The sequence below is a fragment of the Eupeodes corollae genome, chromosome 1, assembly GCF_945859685.1.
Source record: "Eupeodes corollae chromosome 1, idEupCoro1.1, whole genome shotgun sequence".
Lineage (NCBI taxonomy): Eukaryota > Metazoa > Arthropoda > Insecta > Diptera > Syrphidae > Eupeodes > Eupeodes corollae.
The window spans coordinates 128,572,216-128,591,082 of NC_079147.1; the positions used below are offsets into that span (position 1 = coordinate 128,572,216).

The 18,867-nt window shown below is 32.9% G+C and overlaps 1 protein-coding gene across 1 annotated transcript in view; it reads left to right on the top strand.

Moving 5' to 3' along the window:
• Positions 1–1,810: 1,810 nt before the first annotated feature.
• LOC129953692 (uncharacterized) overlaps positions 1,811–18,867 on the top strand; it is a 61,727-nt gene continuing 44,670 nt past the window's right edge. Inside the window, exon 1 of the mRNA XM_056067028.1 lies at positions 1,811–2,381. Within this exon, the coding sequence (XP_055923003.1) occupies positions 2,223–2,381 (159 nt within the window). The 5' untranslated portion in view covers positions 1,811–2,222. The remainder of the gene's footprint in view (positions 2,382–18,867) is intronic.

Here is an 18,867-nt window from a genome sequence, read left to right on the forward strand (position 1 = left end):
TTGTTTCAGTTTCTTTTGAGCTGGCTCTTCCTGTCTCTTGTTTAAGCTTAAGTGCACTGAAGAAGAGCTCTATTTCCTCCTTGAGCTAATTGAATCTTTCCTCGAACTGGCTGATGGTGGCCTGTTTGGTTTGCAGGGCCTGCACCAGTTCAGTTTCATCTTGGAGGTCCGCCACTACCTCCAAAGCCTTCGTTGTCGGCAGGACTGGCTCTGGCTCCGATAGGATTAAATCCTGAAGAGCCCCTCTCCATCTTCGGACACATATTCAGTTTTCTCCGACTCGGCGTAGTCTGAAAACTCGTTTTGGTGGAAATTCCTCCTTTACCACTCTCCATTTCCTTCCGCATATCCCGCCGCTTAGCGGAGTTGGCCTTTTGTTTTGGCTATGCTTCTTCAGCTTCCTTTTTTTTGATTGTGGCTGCCGCTCTGCCATGGTCTGATGCCTGACCAGATGTTATTGATGTTTTCGGTACCGTTGCCGCCACCGTAACATCACCTGATAGCTTGGCAGAGGTATTTTTCGATACCCCTGCTTTTTTCTCCTTCTCTATTACTTTTTGTTCCCAACTTATAAAATCAACAATTTCTCTGTTGTGAAAAAAAAAACTATTAAATTTTGTGTTAACTCCAGCTGAGAATAGAACCCACTACGCTTGGATCTGCTTCCGGACGCCACTTTTTTTTTTAAATACGTTTTTATTAATTCATTCTTAAACCTATCTTAAAGCTAGACAAAAATTCATAAGACTAGCCTAATTAACAACTAACTTAATGGTCCCGTACGGACACTCTAAGTTAAACTATAACAGTTAAAACGAATGCCTTTCGGCCCTAACATCTATTTTACTTCAATTTTAATTTTATTTATTTTTGTATTTATTAGAAAATTTTGAAAGAAACTTATATCAAGATCTAAATCAAAATTCATTTGTTCAGCTTCATATGTTTCTTTAAGATGTTATAAAAAAAACTTTAAGTATTTTTTAGTTAAAATAAAAGTTCTAGGATGACTTTGGTTTGAGATTTTATAGATAAGGTCATATTGGCTATTTATAAGGAATCGCATTTTAAAGCCATTTAACCATGGATCTTGTATAAAGCTGACGTGGATGATTCCATTAGGAACACTCTTAGATATTCCAAAGCTATATAAGAGTCACTATATAAGAGTCTCTAAGTTAAGCACAAGGTGCAAGAGACTAATTGGGCATGGTTCTGGTTGCCAGAAAAAAATACCCCTTTGGCTATCTCTTCCGTAGGTTCCTAAACCTATAATCTGTCACATAAAAAGAGTTTAATTTAACCCAAAATAGCAGAAAGCCGTTCATTTGGAGAAGTAGCATCCCGCATATATGTGTGTTGCTTGCTGACGTAACATATATTCTTTTCAAAACAGAGTTTATAAATTATAAAAAACGCAATTGCATCGTCCGCGTCACTCATCTTCACTTGTCATAGTTCATAAATCATAACATATATGATTCGTTCGACGTGTGTGGAAAAAAGTAAGACGCAAAATTCCATATTGAACATAAAATAACATGCCGTATTTAGTTGTGTGTTCAACGCCGACATTTCAGTTAACTTTTGTTCGTAAATGCAGAACATAAATTACACAATCCTCATGCTAGCATGAACAAAATATACAAATAACCCAACATCACATTCACCACTCCACACTTTCAGTATGAATGCAAATACAGTGTTTTTTCATGCAGAAATGTGTAGTGTATTGGACATATTAGCTTTTGGGTTGCTAGAATGGCAGTGGTTGTTGATTATCTTCATAATTTAATATCTTTGGCATTTTCGTTTCTAACTATAACAAGCAAATCACACAACTTAGATAACATGCAAATTCCATAGTAATATTAAATTGATACAAATAGTAGTAATAATATAAAATAATAGCACATTAAGTAATATTTATAATAATTTAATTTTGAAAGTCATTTGGGAAACCTTACCATCTTTATCTACTTGCTTTCAAAGATATTAAACTCTATGTAAAACGAAATTAATCCCAAACACTGGCTTAGATTATTCACCTCGTACTTTTACTTTTTGGAAACCTGAGAGGAGGAGCTGCTACTGTGTTCTTTAAAGTGTTAATGTTTTTCAAAATAAACTTTCTGTGACCTGCAAATAACTTCCACAGAAACCTACGAATTATTTATATGTAAAACATAAATTGATTTACTTCGTTCAAAACAAAACAAAATATGGATAAAAAAAGAGACTTGTTATTAGGACTTCAATCAAATTCCAATTTAACTAATGTCACATTTAAGGAGCAATATTTAAATGACAAAGGAAGTGATTCGAGTACAGAACCGGATGTATTAAGGAGAAGCAATTCCTTGCCAATAATTATTTCCACCGTGAGTATAGCTTCAATTCATATATAAGCTGTGATTTATTATATCTAAATGCATAGCTTTCTTAATTAAACATTTAAAAAGAAACATTCACGCCTTGTATTCCACAAATACAGTGCAGTGTGAAATGCTTAAAAGATTCGGTTATCAAACTCCTCTTATAAATGTATCTATAGATTTCACTTGTAAAGGCATGGTTAAACAGAACGCTGCCAGGGACGGTCAGAACGCAACGCACGGCAAACAGAAAGCGGTGGGCTTTCAGGGTTCTTTTGACCCAGTTCTCAAAGTCAAGTCAATTCTTTTTTCTTTGCTATTATAATTTACACTGACAGAATTAATTCAGCAGACCAATTAAAAAAATTCCAATGTATTTTTAAACAGCAAAACAGGAATTTTTTGTAAAGAATACAAATTTAAGTTTTTCGTTAACAGTGAGCATCAAAAAAATGAGCAACTCTCAACCATTCTTGTGTTCAAGTACTATTGTCAGGGATGGAGAGGACCTATAGTTTAAAGCCGAATCCGAACGGCTTATTTGAGAAAGCACCTCTCATGCCAGATTTTTTACTCGTTTAATTTTGTTTTGTAGTACCCTTGGCATGATGGTTAGTGCGTTGGACTGTCATGCAAGGGGTCTTGGGTTCAATCCCTGCCTGTGCCACCTTAATTTAAAAAAAAATAATTTTCGCGGGTACTGCCTCTTGCGAGGAATTGACAAAACCTTCATGAGTAATTCTTGTCATGAAAAAGTGCTATCTCAAACTAGCCGTTCGGATTCGGCCTAAAATTGTAGGTCTGTTGCGCCACCCCATTTTTTTTTTTTTTTTTTTTTTCAATTTAATGGTAGTCCTTTTTCATAGGCAACTTATCCTAAACTGAGAACTGAAAATAATATATAAATAAAAAATTTCATCATTCCTAATGCTTTATCAGTTAATTGTTTATATTCATCATGTTATGTCTGCATGATGCCAAACCAAATGCTTGGGAAGTGTTGGTGACCGGGTGTCGCAAAGCATTATTTCACTTTGCGTGTTAATATTTATTTTGGATGTGAATTTTAACATACTCCCTCCACCCTTAGCTTTTCGCCTCCTGATGAAACTATTAATATCTTTTTTTAAAATGATATAATTGACAAAGTTGTTAGAATTAGTAAAGTAATTACGACATCGTTATAATTCAAATTTGTGTGAATATTTAAATCATTGTTATATATTATTTAATTCTTGGGTGACATCAAAAATTCTTAAGTGATGTAAATGTACATCATTTTTATAAAATTTTTATAATTCGTAATTTTCAAATTTTATTATAACGTTATCTTGATCCTTCACCTAATTTCTTTCGTCGCAATTACCAAATGCTACATTAGCATTTTTTATTACTACTATTCCATTTTTAATTTCATACATTATATTTTTGCTTATAATTTGTATACATAGATACATAATTCACATTCTTTTAAATGTTTATATTCAACTTTACATTCGTCAAAGTATTTCAAAAGGTTTGTAGGTTTTAAATTTATGTCCTCCTTTTAAGTATTAGACATTGGTAGAATATGAGCTTTATGAAAGGGAATTATATTTTGCGGAATTTGTAATATAAAAATAGTTTGGTTTATACCACTTTCGGTATAAACTGCTGCCAACCTTTATTTGTTTGAGTTTATCAAAATTTACATCGTATTATTTTATTTCTTGAATTGTTAGAATATTGGTAGTTAATATGCACAATCTGCCTTTTAAAATGTTTTTCTGATTTTTTTCTATTATACGATATATTTGTGTGATTCTATTTTCTAAATGTTGAATAAAAAACATGATTAGGTTTACTTGTCTCGAAGTTGTATTTTAGATTTATGAGAATAAATAAATAAACATGAGTTATTTAGTTCTTATTTATTATTAAAATTTTAATGTTACAACTTAAGTTTAATTATATTCTAAATCTACACAACACGTTGGTGATGTTTCTCCATCAGCGGGTGGAACACTTTAGAGTACTTTAAATTATTCCACCCGTGCTTGTCTTTAATTGTAGATTTGTTTTAACTTGTTTGTTATTATTTTTAATTAATTTTTGAGATATGTCATTGAGTACTCTTAATTTTTCTTCTATAGCCAATCTATCCTCTTCATCCATTGTTCCAAATATAACATTCAATATGTTCCCTTTTAAATTAAAAAGACTTCTTGTGTCTTCAACTCTCTTGTAGTGTTTTTGTTCTTGAGTTTTCGTATAAAACTTTTCTTTCATTGTGTGTCTTATCATATATGTACATCCTACAAATGTTACATAAATTATTTATTTCCGTAATTAGATGATTTTTAACATTTTTGAATGACTATTTTCATGTTCACGATGCAGCCGTATTTATTTTACTGCTTTTTCTTCTGTTTCTACTTAAACATTCATACAATTTTATTCTTGTACCGTATTTTTGCTAAAGAACATTATATTGTGATTCATTCATTGTTGTAAAAATTGTAGTGCACTTATGTGCTATATATGTTTTCATTATTTCTTCAAAATAATTTTTGTTTACTAAATCGATTCCTATACTCAATCGAGATTTTCCTCTCATCGTTTTCATTTTAATTTCGTCTCCTAACTCAATAATTATTTACTGCGAATATACACTTACTGCAGTATCTTTCAATAAAAAATGTAAGCTTGCTCAGCTAACATTCATTTGCATTAATTTTAGAATTTTTTTTAAAGGTTTGATCAGGGTAGAGCGATTTTCGCATAGTTCTTTATAAATCGTCTTTAATATCCCGTAAGTCTTAAAAACCTTTTAATTTGCTTAGTAGTCTTCGGAATATCTATTTTTTTACTGAATCAAATGGTGCGCTTAAAATTGAATTTCCTTCTTCAAAAAGTTACATTTGTCAATTTAAATTTTTAAATTCAAATGTCTTAATTTTTTGAAAATTAATGGAAGGTTTTGTAAGTGTTCTTTAAGGGAAGTAGAAAAAAATAAAATGTCGTCTAGATAGACAACACAAATCTAATATATCAAATTCTTCTGTCACAGTGTAAGTTGTCATATTCCGAAACGGCTTATAAAATTTAAATGAAATTTTGCATATACAGTTGTGTTCAAAAAAATAGGAGTGCCTGTTCTTTTTAGATTAAATCGTGACTCAAAAGTTGTATAATTTATTTAAATTTATTTTTTCTTTTGTACAAAATAGGTAATCCAGTCTTTTATTATTATGCTTAAAGACTAATTTGTTTAAAACAAATAAGGTAGTGAAAACATGAATTTTATCAAAACAAAGCCAAAAGGAATTGTTCAAAATAATAGGAGTAAACAAAATAAAGTATAAAAAACTAAAAAAAAATATTCAATATTAAGATTTTTTTGTCAGTATTTTGTGGCAAATCCTTTGTTTTTTATAATTGCTGCACATCTGCGTGGCATAGAGTTCACAAGAGCCTGACAACGCTCAATTGGAATTTGGTTCCATGTTTCCTCGACTGCGTCCCACAACTGCCTCAAATTCAAGGGTCTTCGTCGAGAAACACCCTTTTTCACATCTGACCATAAAGTTTCTATGGGATTTAGGTCAGGCGACTGAGCTGGCCAGTCCATGACCTCAACCCCATTGACCCGAAACCATTCCTTGGCAGACTTACTGGTGTGTTTCGGGTCGTTGTCTTGTTGAAATACCCATTTAACCGGCATATTTTAACTCGCATAAGGCAGCATCACACTGGACATTATATCCACATAAACTCGCTGGTCCATCGTGCCAATGATTTGATGTATGGGGCCAACACCAGCATATAAGAAACTGCCCCATGTCATCACTTTAGCACCTCCATGTTTTACCGTTTTAATGGTGCACCGAGGCTTAAACCCGGAATTTTCTGGACGTCGGACGTATTGCCTATAGCCAGTTCCACCGAATAAAACAATTTTGGTCTCGTCAGTCCACAAAATGTTTCGCCATTTCTCTGCAGGCCAATTAGCATGTCTTCTTGCAAATTTCAAACGAGCGGCTACATGTTTTTTTGTAAGCATCGGCACTTTTCGTGGACTGCGAGCGGAAAGATTGTGTTCTAACAATCGCGTTCTCATTGTTACCTTTCGGCTGTAGCGAATAATACGTCGATCGTCATTTTCACTCGTTTCTCGTTTCCGTCCCCGGTTTTCGACTTTTTTTATATTTTACAGCATTTGCGATAATTTGGTCAGAGCACCCCAACATCAACTTTATATCCTTATAAGTTTTTCCTTCACTTCGCAACTTTTTTATGATTTCCCGTTTTTCGTCGGTGCAGTGTTTTTCTCGGCCCACTAAATAACCAAACTTGTTTAGATATTCGATATTCCAACTATTTAATATTTTAATTTAGTTACTTACTGTTTATTTTTTTTAAGTTTTTGATTTTTTTTTTTACGTACAATATAACTCACACTCCTATTATTTTGAATAGCCTGATTGAGAGTAAAGATCATTTGATCTCTGTTTACAAATGTAAACGGTTATGGATTCCAAACCAGTTCATTGTTTTATCATCTTTAATGTCCCGTTATATTTACCGGTAGAGAAGTATACAGTATACACATGGTAAAAAAAACAATTGAGCAAATTTTGTAAAATCACTCCTATTATTTTGAACACAGCTGTACATGCGCTACATAATGTTATTGTTTAATTGCATCAACATCGTACACGGTGCAACGATCTTACGATAGCAATGCTGCAACTTTATTGGATGAAGGCAGAAACGCTCATTCAGCATATTTAAAATAACCCAGACGCGGTGTGCAACATAAAAAAACAATTATCCATGGCCACAGTGCTGAAACAGTGTAAAATTATAATCTGGGATGAATACTCTATGGCAAACAAACATTCGTTACTGCAGATGAAACTGGATTCCTAAACCGGTCGACTTCTGCAAGATTATTGATTTACAAGATCCTCTCACTGAACAAGCAAGCCACCGCATAATTTAGAACTGAAAGTTGGACATCCGAAAATGTTGCTTCGTAATTTTAACGAACCACGGTTGTCCTACGGTACGCGATTAGTAATTTAAAAATGTATGAAAAATCTTATCGAAGCCATTATACTATTACCGCGAATGCCTATTATACCCACAGATAGGTCTTAAACTTGGCCAAACATATTTTTTTCTCTATCGCTTAAATAGTTCTTATTATTCAATTTTAACATTAATAATAACTAAAAAAAGAAATGTTTGAATAATGAAACAAAGTTTTTATTTACTCTTCAGTACTATTTTCGTCAATATTGTCAAAAGAAATGTTATTTTCCGATAGAAAATTAATAACACCAGTTAATAAGGGTTTCCTTTTATTTGTATTATATCTCATGCCGGTTATTATTGGATCAGATGTTAGATGAAGCCTATTAAAAACATCCATATTGCAATTAACACGAGAAAACTTTCATGAATAGCTTATACGGTATAAGCGAATATGTTTGTTTCGTGCTTCTGTTGCTTCCTCTGAAAGCTGTTCTTTTGGAAGAATAGCTTTTTTAATTACCTCGGATCCATGAATTAGCACCTTATGCATTGTAGGAGACATTGGGTAAAACTTATATAAGTATCGTCCGTTTCTTGACAATACTTTTCAAACGCTTCAGTATTGATTTTAAATCCGGAGCACAATATATCTAAAACAATTTTAAGACGATACAATAAATGTTTATCTATTCCCGTTATAGCTGCTGATATTTCATATGAATCAAAAAATCTTCTGCTGGTATTTCCATCATTTGTATTGCCAAAATTCGATTTTGGGATATTCACTACGTGTCCGAGTTGTTGCCTGAACTGAATTTCTTTCTTTCTTCTTTCTACTAATTGTTTTTCGTCACTCGTAAGTCTAACATTCCTTTTTTTCACAGGCAATCTGTAAGCTACATGTAATATGGTCTCAAAAAACCGTATACGAGGATGGAGCAAGGAAAGACCGAAGTCAAAATTTTCTTTCATGCAGGGTCTTTTCTTTTTTAAGTCATTAAACTCATGTAAAAGGGCTTCACAAATATAGCACCTGGCCGAAGATTTGGTATGCGTTGTGGCATTGCAAACCTTACCATCTACCATGGTGAATAACAAGTTATGTTTTATAAACATATCATCAACTTCTGTAGCGGAAAGCGCAGAAATTTGTGATTTCACGTAGTCTATTTCTTCGTTGATAACATCGTGTGTTTCTTTGATGAATCGAATTCTTATTGGTCACCAATAGCAAGGTGACGATGGGGTTGGATTTTGTCAAAGAATTTTCTTTTCAAGACCATAAAGCAACTGTAGTGGAACAACAGAGCTTTGAAAAATATTGGCATCAGAGTCAGCTTGGTTTTCAAATTTCATTTTATATTGACTGTTGAGACCCATCACAACCCCATTTACTTATCAAAATTAATGATTTTTTATCTTCCTCACTTAAAAGCTCTACAGCATTCCCAAGATGTTTTATACTTTCACTTCAGCACATGTCTCGGTTATGGAGTGAATTTCAGGGTAGCATTCTTTTTTAACCTTTTAAAGCACAGTAGCAAAACAAAAATGGTTTGTTAGTTTCTCTAACGATTTCATAATGGGATTTAGTAAGTCCTGCTTCCGTAAACATAGAAAGAGCACGTTAGGGTGATAATTGATATGGTTGGTTTGCAGTGTTATTATTTTTGGCCGCAACGTATTGCTTTGCTCTTCTAGGACTTTTAATTAGGTCCTTAACGATTTTTGAAGCATTGACATTCCCTGTCTCGCGAAACTTTATTTGTGTTGCTTTAGTCAGCTCTTCTACGTTATTTGATCTCAGGTCTTCCGTTCTGCGTCTTTTGCTCCTATTACTTGAATCGCCAAAAGATTTCTGAGGACCACCTCGACTGAGACCTATGCTAGCACAAAATTGTATATGTACCTATAAATCACTTAAATATATTTTGTTATTGACCTACCTGCAATAGGTAACGATACCATTCCATTAAGCCACTCAGCATTTTTTTTCTCAAACAATGATTTTGTTTTTCGGACAGCTAACCATTTTTCTTTAAACTGGTGTTTTATAACAGATAACTTTTTTTTGCTTCAACTATTTTTTAACTATAATGACTCAAAATTTCTTGTTGCATATAATCCAATATATAACTCACTTCGAAACCTCAATCCAGATGATCCTATTTACGAATTTAAAGCAAATTAACACCAAACAAAAAAATTTAAAAATTTTAATTATCAACAAACAATACACAATATTTAATAAAATGGCTCTTTTTGGCGGCTGATTCTTTTATTACAGACTTTTATATACATAACTTCACATAACAAAACAAATTTCATTACATAGAAACACTTAGAAACATAACAAAATTCTTTTTAAACTAAAAAGATCGACACATTTACTCACAATTCACGTAAACCGAAGATATACCTTATTTTCACAAATATTACATCAATAAATATCTAACAACTAAATAAATACCTGATCTACGATTATCCATAGCGTTTTTAATGAAAAAACAAAAAAAAAAACAAAAGTATATCGATTTTTCTAATCCTCTATATCCACGTTTTTTCCTAACTTCAGCAGACAGTTTAAACAATTGTTGACTTTTTAATGATCCCGTTGCACTTGGTGACTAGATAAAGCTTGAAAGGTTTCGATTTTGCATGCACTTACTACTAAGCTTTTCAGAAAATAACAAATCAGGGTTGCCAATTGAGAAAAAAAAATGCATTTTGGCCATGTTTTGCATCCATATACCTCTCTGTGCGCCATCAATTTCCAATAAGATTGGCATTTACAATGACTATCGATAAGTCTCATGGCCAAACGATAACTGTCTGCGTTTTACATTTGAGCACTTCATGTTTTTCACACGGACAATTATTCGTGGCGTGTTCTCGAGTGGGCAAACCATCCAGTTTGTTTGTATTGCCGAAAGATGGGATCACCAAAAGTATTTTTCACTTTGTTCCATAAAGAGATTGATATTGTTTTTTTTTTTATAGCATAGTCATAATTAGCGATATGTATATAATTTTAAAGAATTAATTTTAATAAATAAAACAAAATTGTTTGTTGATCCTTACACACTTACAATAAGTTATTTATTTCCATCAAAATAGTCTCTAGAAATGAATTATATGACAAAACAACGTTTTATTTATATATTTTTAAAAACACTCCATTCATCATGCACTGGAATGTGGAATTTTTTAGCCCAAATGGCATACGTAAGAATTCATAATGTCCTGAAGGTGTTGAGAATTCTGTTTTCTCTATATCACTTGCATAGTTTTTGATTTAATGTAACACTTTGGCTAATTCTTAATTAGACAAATATTGACATCTTCCTAGCTTATCAAGTAATTCATCTATATTAGAAATCGGATGTTTAAACTCAATTGTTTTTTCTTGATCTTCTTATAATCTATTACGATTCAAATTTTTTTCTAATCAGAATTATCTTCCTTTTCTCAAATAGGAGATGGATAAGGTGAAATACTTTTTCTAATACTTTCATCTTTAAGCCTAGTACGCTGCTGATGCGAAACGAAATTTTTCGGTGGTCTCCAAATGTAGAGCGAAATTAAAACGAAAACCACAACGGAAAAATATTTGTGTAGAGTTCTGTCAGCTGTGGAAAACAAAAACACCGAAAGTCACGAGTAAACAATTTTCAATTTTGATTTGTAAACAATTTTTTCCAATAAATAAATTAAACGTCAAAATTTCGCAAGCAATTAATATACCGGGCAATTAAATTGAGAACGAAAAGAGTGGAGAATTGTACTAAAAAATCTAGTACAGCTATCCACTAAAATGACACATTTCGTTGTTCAGCAGCGTACTGAAAAACGAAAAGCACAGCGAAATTTTTCGTTTATGATTTCGTCATGTCATTTTTGTATGGGAAATTTCGTTTCGCATCAGCAGCGTACTAGGCTTTAAGCATTTATGATATTTGCCTGTTTATTTCTTTTTCGTGTCTTTTTGGGTATCTATATTCTATCAATTGTTTGTGTAGTGAAACTAAGTTTGTCTCCTTACTTATACAAGAGATCCTTATTGTTATGAAGAAAAAATTCTAATTTTTTTTTTCCTCATTACTAAAATCCAATCATCTGGGTCTAGGTGTATGATTTTAATTATAATTGTTATACTGTCCATTTTGTATATATGATTTGGGTTGCCATTTATTTCCTTGTCTGAATGAATTGTGTGCTTTATTTTGGTTACTTTGTTGTTTTTTGTATCGTATTGTTTGTTATGTGTATTTTCATCGTTTATTACTATTCTCATATGCTTTGGCAATGAAAGTTTTTAATGCCATTTCAATGTTTCTGTGTATGTCCTGTTGTTGCCCATCTTGTACAAATTTGTGTATATAATTATAAAAGCTTTATACCGAGATACGTCACCCCGATATTGTGCGTTTCTTCGAGATTCATATAACTGTATGTAGGTATAATATTATTCACATTTGCAATACAAATTGGCAAATCTAGTTTACGTCCATCGAAGCATTGAATTCTTTCAATATACTGAAGCGGATTTTAAATTAAGGCTTTAATTACCTAGTTATTGTGTTGTCTGTTGTCTGTTGTTGCTGTTGCTTTTGTTTCTGCTGTTGCTGCATTGCTATTTGTTGTTGTTGCTGCTGCGCTGTCGTTGTTGTGCGTTCATATTTTGATATCTAAACGCGTCAAAATTGTTCAAACGGAATAATTTCTTTTAAAATTAAGATGACGCTTTTATTTGAAATTACATTAAATTGAAGAAAAGGTTGGTGAAACTTCCATATTTTGGCAAGAGCTGATGAGCAACACTATTGCTAATGTATATCGTTGCATATACAAATAGCACGAAGATATACCCATGAAAACAAAATTCAGCAGGATTGAAATCCTCACCTACTTAGATTTCACTCAAAGCCAAAACAGCTGGGCTGTTAGAAACAGAGTTGATTTATGCAGCTGTTAATCCAGGAATATTGCAATAATCAGCTCTAAAATTAATAGCCATTGTAATAGAACAAAAAAGAAAATAACAAAATAGAGAAAAATCCAGAAAAATAGACATATAAGATTATTAATTATGCGATAAAATATATAAAATAATATATAATAAATATATAAATTATATATAATAAATATATAAAATAATATATAATAAATATATAAAATAATATATAATAAATATATAAAATAATAGTGATATGCCTCTGTAGTGACGCTGAAATTGATCGGAACCCTAATAGTCAAAACAATAATGTAATATCAATCTTTAATTGAATGCCTTATGTTAGGTTAAAGTGGCTGTCCGTGATGAAACAGGACCAGTTAATGGCCAGTTTAATAGCCTATTGTGATACCACATGAATCTTTAGGCTTTCTTCTAAACTCAATGAAACCAGTTTGAGTCCCTTACGAAACATGAGAGGTTGATAATGCTAATATGATTTAAATCGTTATAAAAGAATTCTCCCAGGTAATTCTTGCGTTTTTATTCTAGAGCGATAGGATGCCAGCATTTCCCAAACGTGGTAGAATGGGTTGTACTGTACCATTGCAGCCCAAAGTATTAGTCTGTCTAAGGCATTTTGTAAGAGTTCTTTTAAGGTGTTAAGATGCTTTCCTGAAGCCCTCCGCCTCCAGAATAGTAAGGATTTCATTCACCACTAGGTTCCAGACGAGAGGGGATAGAACACCACCTTGTGGTGTCCCTCTACTAACGAATTGTCTGACAGAAGAATTTCCCAGTTTTAAGTTGATTATTCTGCTAGTCAGCATTAAATGAATAAACTCCCTAAGCGAACTCTATCCATTTAGAGATGTTAGTGCAGATGTGTCCACGTTGTTAAAGTGATGTCAAGGAAAGCAACCATAATGAACTCAGAACTACCAGTAAAATTAGTATCCAGTAGCAAATTCAACGATTTTTCACTTGAATTTGTCCAGAAGCCATTTGCATTTTTCAGTGAGCTTGGTATTGCTGGATTAAATGACAAATTTTCCCTAGCCTGCGGGCCTGAGAAGTTTCTTCTATCGTGCCACTAAAGGATCGCCAGGAAGATCGCTTAGATTTTCTTAGTGCCTTCTTATAAATTCTTAGTAAGAATCTTAGTGCGAGGCTAGTCTTGTGGCTTTGGCTCGGTTAAAGAGTCTCTATTGGGCGAGTCTGAGGCCCACTATTGTGGTTTCCTCTTTCCTCTTATGAGTATAGGTGGATGAACAATTTCTAGCGATCTATTCATAGCGAAGGTGAGGTCCTTGACTTTGATGTAGATGTTTTTTTCTTGAATTTCTTTTGTTGGACGACATTTTCTAATTATTGAAAATATGTACCTATTTTGTTTTAATATTTTTTAACTTCCCATAGGAAGTTATTGTAATGGGTCCGATTTGTCAAATTGAAAATTTTGACATTTCTCGACGTTTTAAGGTCCCTGGAATCGAAATAAAAGGTTTTTAGAAAGATGTATGTGCGTGCGTGTGTACGTATGTACGTATGTACATACGTTCGTACGTCCGTACTTTCGCTACGTTTTTTTCGTCGTCCATAGCTCAAGAACTAGATATCGATTTCAAATAAATGTTGTTATACAGATAATAAGGAAGAAAGATGCAGAAAGCGCTCTCAAGGAAATTACGTGGGTGGTTTTTTTACCATAGCAGTTTGAAAAAAAGGTGAACATTTTGCTTAACTCTAAATATCTCATGAAACAAAAACGCTAGAGAAATGAATTAAATTTCATACAATATATTGTAACGTGATATCAGAGAAGTATATTTGTTGAAAAATATCCATTTAACGGTTTTTTTATAAATAAAAAAAAAATGAAAAATAACTTTTCAAAAACTTTAAATTTAGGTTTCAAACTTATTTTATCTTATAAGAAATATTGTATTCAACATTCTGAAAAAAAGTTGGTAAAAATTGATTTTCGACTCAAATATCTTTTCAAAACTTTGAGATATTGGCTTTAATCTACTTTTATCTTTCAAAAAATATTGTTGTCAACATTTAGTAAAATTTTGAAAAAAATCGAATTGACAGTTTTTGTACAAAAAATTAAAAACCTAAAAAAAATTTAATAAAAGTTGGTAAAAATTTACTTTCGACTCAAATATCTTTTCAAAAATTTGAAATATTGGCTTCAAACTAATTTTATCTTATAAGGAATATTATTTTCAACATTCGATAAAATTTTGAAAAAAATCGAATTGACAGTTTTTTTTACAAACAATAAAACTCTAAAAAAAAATAATAATACTAAAACTTGGTAAAAATTTACTTTCGACTCAAATAGCTTTTCAAAAATTAAAAATATTGGCTTGAAACTTATTTTATTTCACAGAAAATATTGTTTTCGATAATCAGTAATTTTTATATAAAAATCCAACAGTCGGTTTTTTCATAAAAAATAAAATCTACAAAAAATAGTAAGCAAATTTGGTAAGAATTGATACGAGATACGATGTAAACAAACTTTTAAGCAAGACAAATCGACCGACGGTATGGGAAGTTATCAGTGTGGGTCGCATCCCAGCCTCTTTTTTGAGAATTTTTCCGTGGCAAGTGGTTATTTTAACGTACATACAGATGTATTACACAATATTCAATTAAATAACGATCCCACCATGCAAAGTGACAGCGAAATTCCATCAAGTAGCTAGGTGTATTACATACGCGTTGAAAAAAAGGACATACAAATCTACATAGCTACCTTCCTTTTTTATTTGACTTCTGCCTTTTCCTTTATCTAAGGAAAGCAGATGAACATGAACAAAATCACAAAAAAAAATCAATACCGAGGAGTGATAGTACGCAAAAAAAAATCAAGAAAACAAAATATATGACAGCGAATTCACGATACTTACAATACCTATTTACCCTTTTTTATACCTACACTACAATGTGCAGCCACAAAACTTGCCGAAAGTTGAACCAAAATCAAATTCTGCCTGACCTTACATCATACCACATACTAGAAATAAAAAATATTTCTAAGAAAAGTTTTTTTTTATATTTTCTGTTATTGGACACCGCAAGCAAAACAAAAAATAAAAACTAAATGTATCATGGATACCAACAACAACAAAAAAAAAATCTGAGAGAGAATGGGCTGGCGAAATTCTTTTGCAAAGAATTCTCTTCCTAAGCGCTGATATTGCAGTGGCATTCTTGGGAACTGGAAACTTCATTGTGTGCGTTTACAAAGAAATTTGTTGTTAAAAATGCAAAATAGACCTCTTTTATTAAAATTAAATTAAATAAATAGTGGACGCAAGAACTTTTTACTTTTTTAAATAGAATAAACAAAATGTCAAAAAAAAAAATATTTTGGAATTGCACCACAAATGTTGTTATATTGAAATGCATTTTTAATTATGTTGCGACAAATATTTTTTTTTTCAAAGTCGCAAGTATGAGTAATATATGGTCCTTTTTTTTTAAAAAGTTAAAACTAAAAAAAAATCAGTTCGCCCCATGAATTCGCAAAAAAAAAAATCGGAAAAAAAAGAATGCATTTTGGATTTTTTGTCTAAAAAAGTAACTATAACTATTTTAAAAAAATTAAAACCAAATATCTGCACATATCTTTAGAATTTGAAAAAAGTTGAATTGACTTAGCTGGTTTTTATACTTTGGAAGTTTTATCAAACATTGCACCTATTACACAGTGCAAATTTGCCCTATTTGTCATAGTTTTCTATAATTTTTCTTGGAATAAATAAATAAATTGAAAAAAAAATCGGTGCTATTTATAAAAATTTATTGTTTTTTGGAAAAAAATATAAAAAAATAAAAAATTGTATTTAACACACTGCCCAATTGCTTTTCGCAAGTAACTACCTGAATTTAATGATTTTTTAGTGATTCTGCTGCTGTTAAAGAACAAACATTTTTTTTAAATTTTGTATTCCTTTATAAATATTTAGCCCAATATATTTTCAATCAAAACCCGTTTATTTCGTTTAAGTATTTGAAAAATGTGAATGCTACAAAGCTAAGCGCAAAGCACCAATCAATTTTGTTGCATGAGGCATGCCCTTAAGAGAATCGGCGAATTCACCGCTCTCTATTGAAGACCATTTTTAATTGAGAATGTTGTGGTAGAAGTGAAACTGCCACTTTTGACAACAAACTTTCTACCGTTAAGCATATCATAAAGTATATACAACAATGGCTTTCTTATGTCAAGCCTGCTTAGTTTTAGATAAAGACCCTCTAACGGTATCAAAGGCCTATTCCAAATCAACCAGAACAGCACCTGTACATTGTTGTTTTGATTTATTCCATTGGATATCAGAAATGAGTTTAGACGCAGCATGAATTGTGTCATGACTAGCCTTGAACCCGAACTGTTTATCCGGAGTTATTTTGTTGTCTGCAGCCCACTTAGTCAGTCCTGTTAGTTGCCCTTGAATGCTCAACAACAAGGCTACAATGTCAGGCTGCACCTCTAGTGCCTTAGGCACAGGGGCCTTGGGGGCAACCGTTGGTGGAGCGTGTCTCGTGTTCCCATTCCCTGACACAATTTGGTCGTAAGAGAATTTGGGATCCACGAATTTTTGTGTTGGAGCCTGACGAACTTTTTGACTTCTTTCGGCTTTTTGTCTGACCTGTTTTTGTTTTATTTGTTGGACCTTTGGGCAACCCCTATAGTTAGCAGGGTGCCCTTGGTTTCCACAAAGGACAGAATTGAGCTGGGTCAAATTATATATTATTGCAGTTGGCTTTGGCATGGCCAAACCTCTGGCGCTTCGTACATTGTAGAATGTCGTCGTGCCTTTTTAATGTGTCCCAGCGTGCAGCTTGATAATCGAAGGATTTGATTTTCTTGAAACTATTAAGACTGCTTTGAGGCGATAATGTTACCAGGAACATTGGCAGCCTATAACCCCCTCGCCTGGACTTCACCGTAGTGAAAGGCTTGACCCCGATAAAATCGAGATCGTCCGTGGCTTTTTGACGGAGCTCAGCTAAGAGCACCTCCAGTTCCTTGCAGGAACTTATGCCATTCAGAAGGACCGTTTTGAATTTTTCGCTCTTAGGCGTGTAGCTGAAGAACTCAGCGGTGGCCTTTTTGAGCACGCCTTTAAGTAAATTGTATTCGGCCAGTGAGAAGCACTGTACCGAATACCGCTTTTCTTTTTCATTCAGAATATTTATAACAAAATTGCCATTAGTGGCCGACTGACATACCTGTTTGAAGTCCTGCAGGTCAACCCGGTAGGTCCTAATTGGTGGCACCTTCTCCTTCTTGGGCTGTGGTTGTTTCTGGTGTTGCTGCTGCTTCTGCTTCTGCTGCTGTTTCTACTGCTGCTGTTTCTGCTGCTCCTGCTGCCTTGGTTGTAGCTGTTGTTTTTGCTGCGGTTTGACCTTAGCCGAAGTCGATGGGCCCTCAGCCATTGGGCCTGTCACTGTCCTGTCGGCGCGCCTCTTGTTTAAGCTTTAGTGCACTGAGGAGTAGCTCTATTTTCTCCTTGAGCTTATTGAGGCTTTGCTCGAACTGGCTGATAGCTGCCTGTTTGGTTTGCAGACTCGGCGTAGTCAAATCCTTTGGTCCACCGATCACTTGAATAAATAGTGGCGTATTGCCTATTTAAGCACCGTTGAAAATACGGGTTCACACTATAGAAGTTTTATCCACATTGCTTGATCGATGAATTTGATTTTGTTATCAAATCAAAAATATAACAAATAAATTTAATTCAGTTTTCATTGGAGCAGACATTTATTTAAGGAGTTGGTTTTGATATTCTCACGTTTTTTGAAATGAAAATTGAGTTTTCGTTTGTTATTGGATTTCGTTTACGATGTCTGTTTAAAAAAATTGTTCTTTATGTATGTACATACACATATTCGTGTTGCTCTGAAAATCTTTCCCTAAAATACCATACAATATATTTAATTTAAATGATAGAAAGGATTTTATTAAAAGTGGCAAGAAATAGTGTGTACAGTAGACTCAGCCACAAGATTATCGCCGATAAGAAAATTTCGACAATATTGCTAAATGTTTAGTATTTTTAAATATCCACATGCACTAAATGTCAAAACGGGCGTCTTGTCTTTTACCAGCAGATTTATCTGCACTTGTAGATGGTCATGTTGTCCATGGAAATATTGATTACTTTAGATTGAATATTATTTTTCGAAATAATTTAAATAGATGTTATGTCTATTTTTGCAGAGCCAATAGTACCGCTAATATATATAATGTCCTCCCACTCCATCAACAAAATCCGAAACTTTACTTCAACCTTCACCAAAATTCCGAACAAAGAGAAAACGGTATTATTCTGGGTTCAAGAAAACTCTAGAATCAAAGGGAATGATCTTGCTGACTGTGCAGCAAAAAGAGCCTCGGAACAATTTGACATTTTAGCTGTTGATACAACGATAAAAGATCATCTGAATGCTATTAACACCTACTGGATAAAATAATAATAAAAGATTGCATGATAGGAT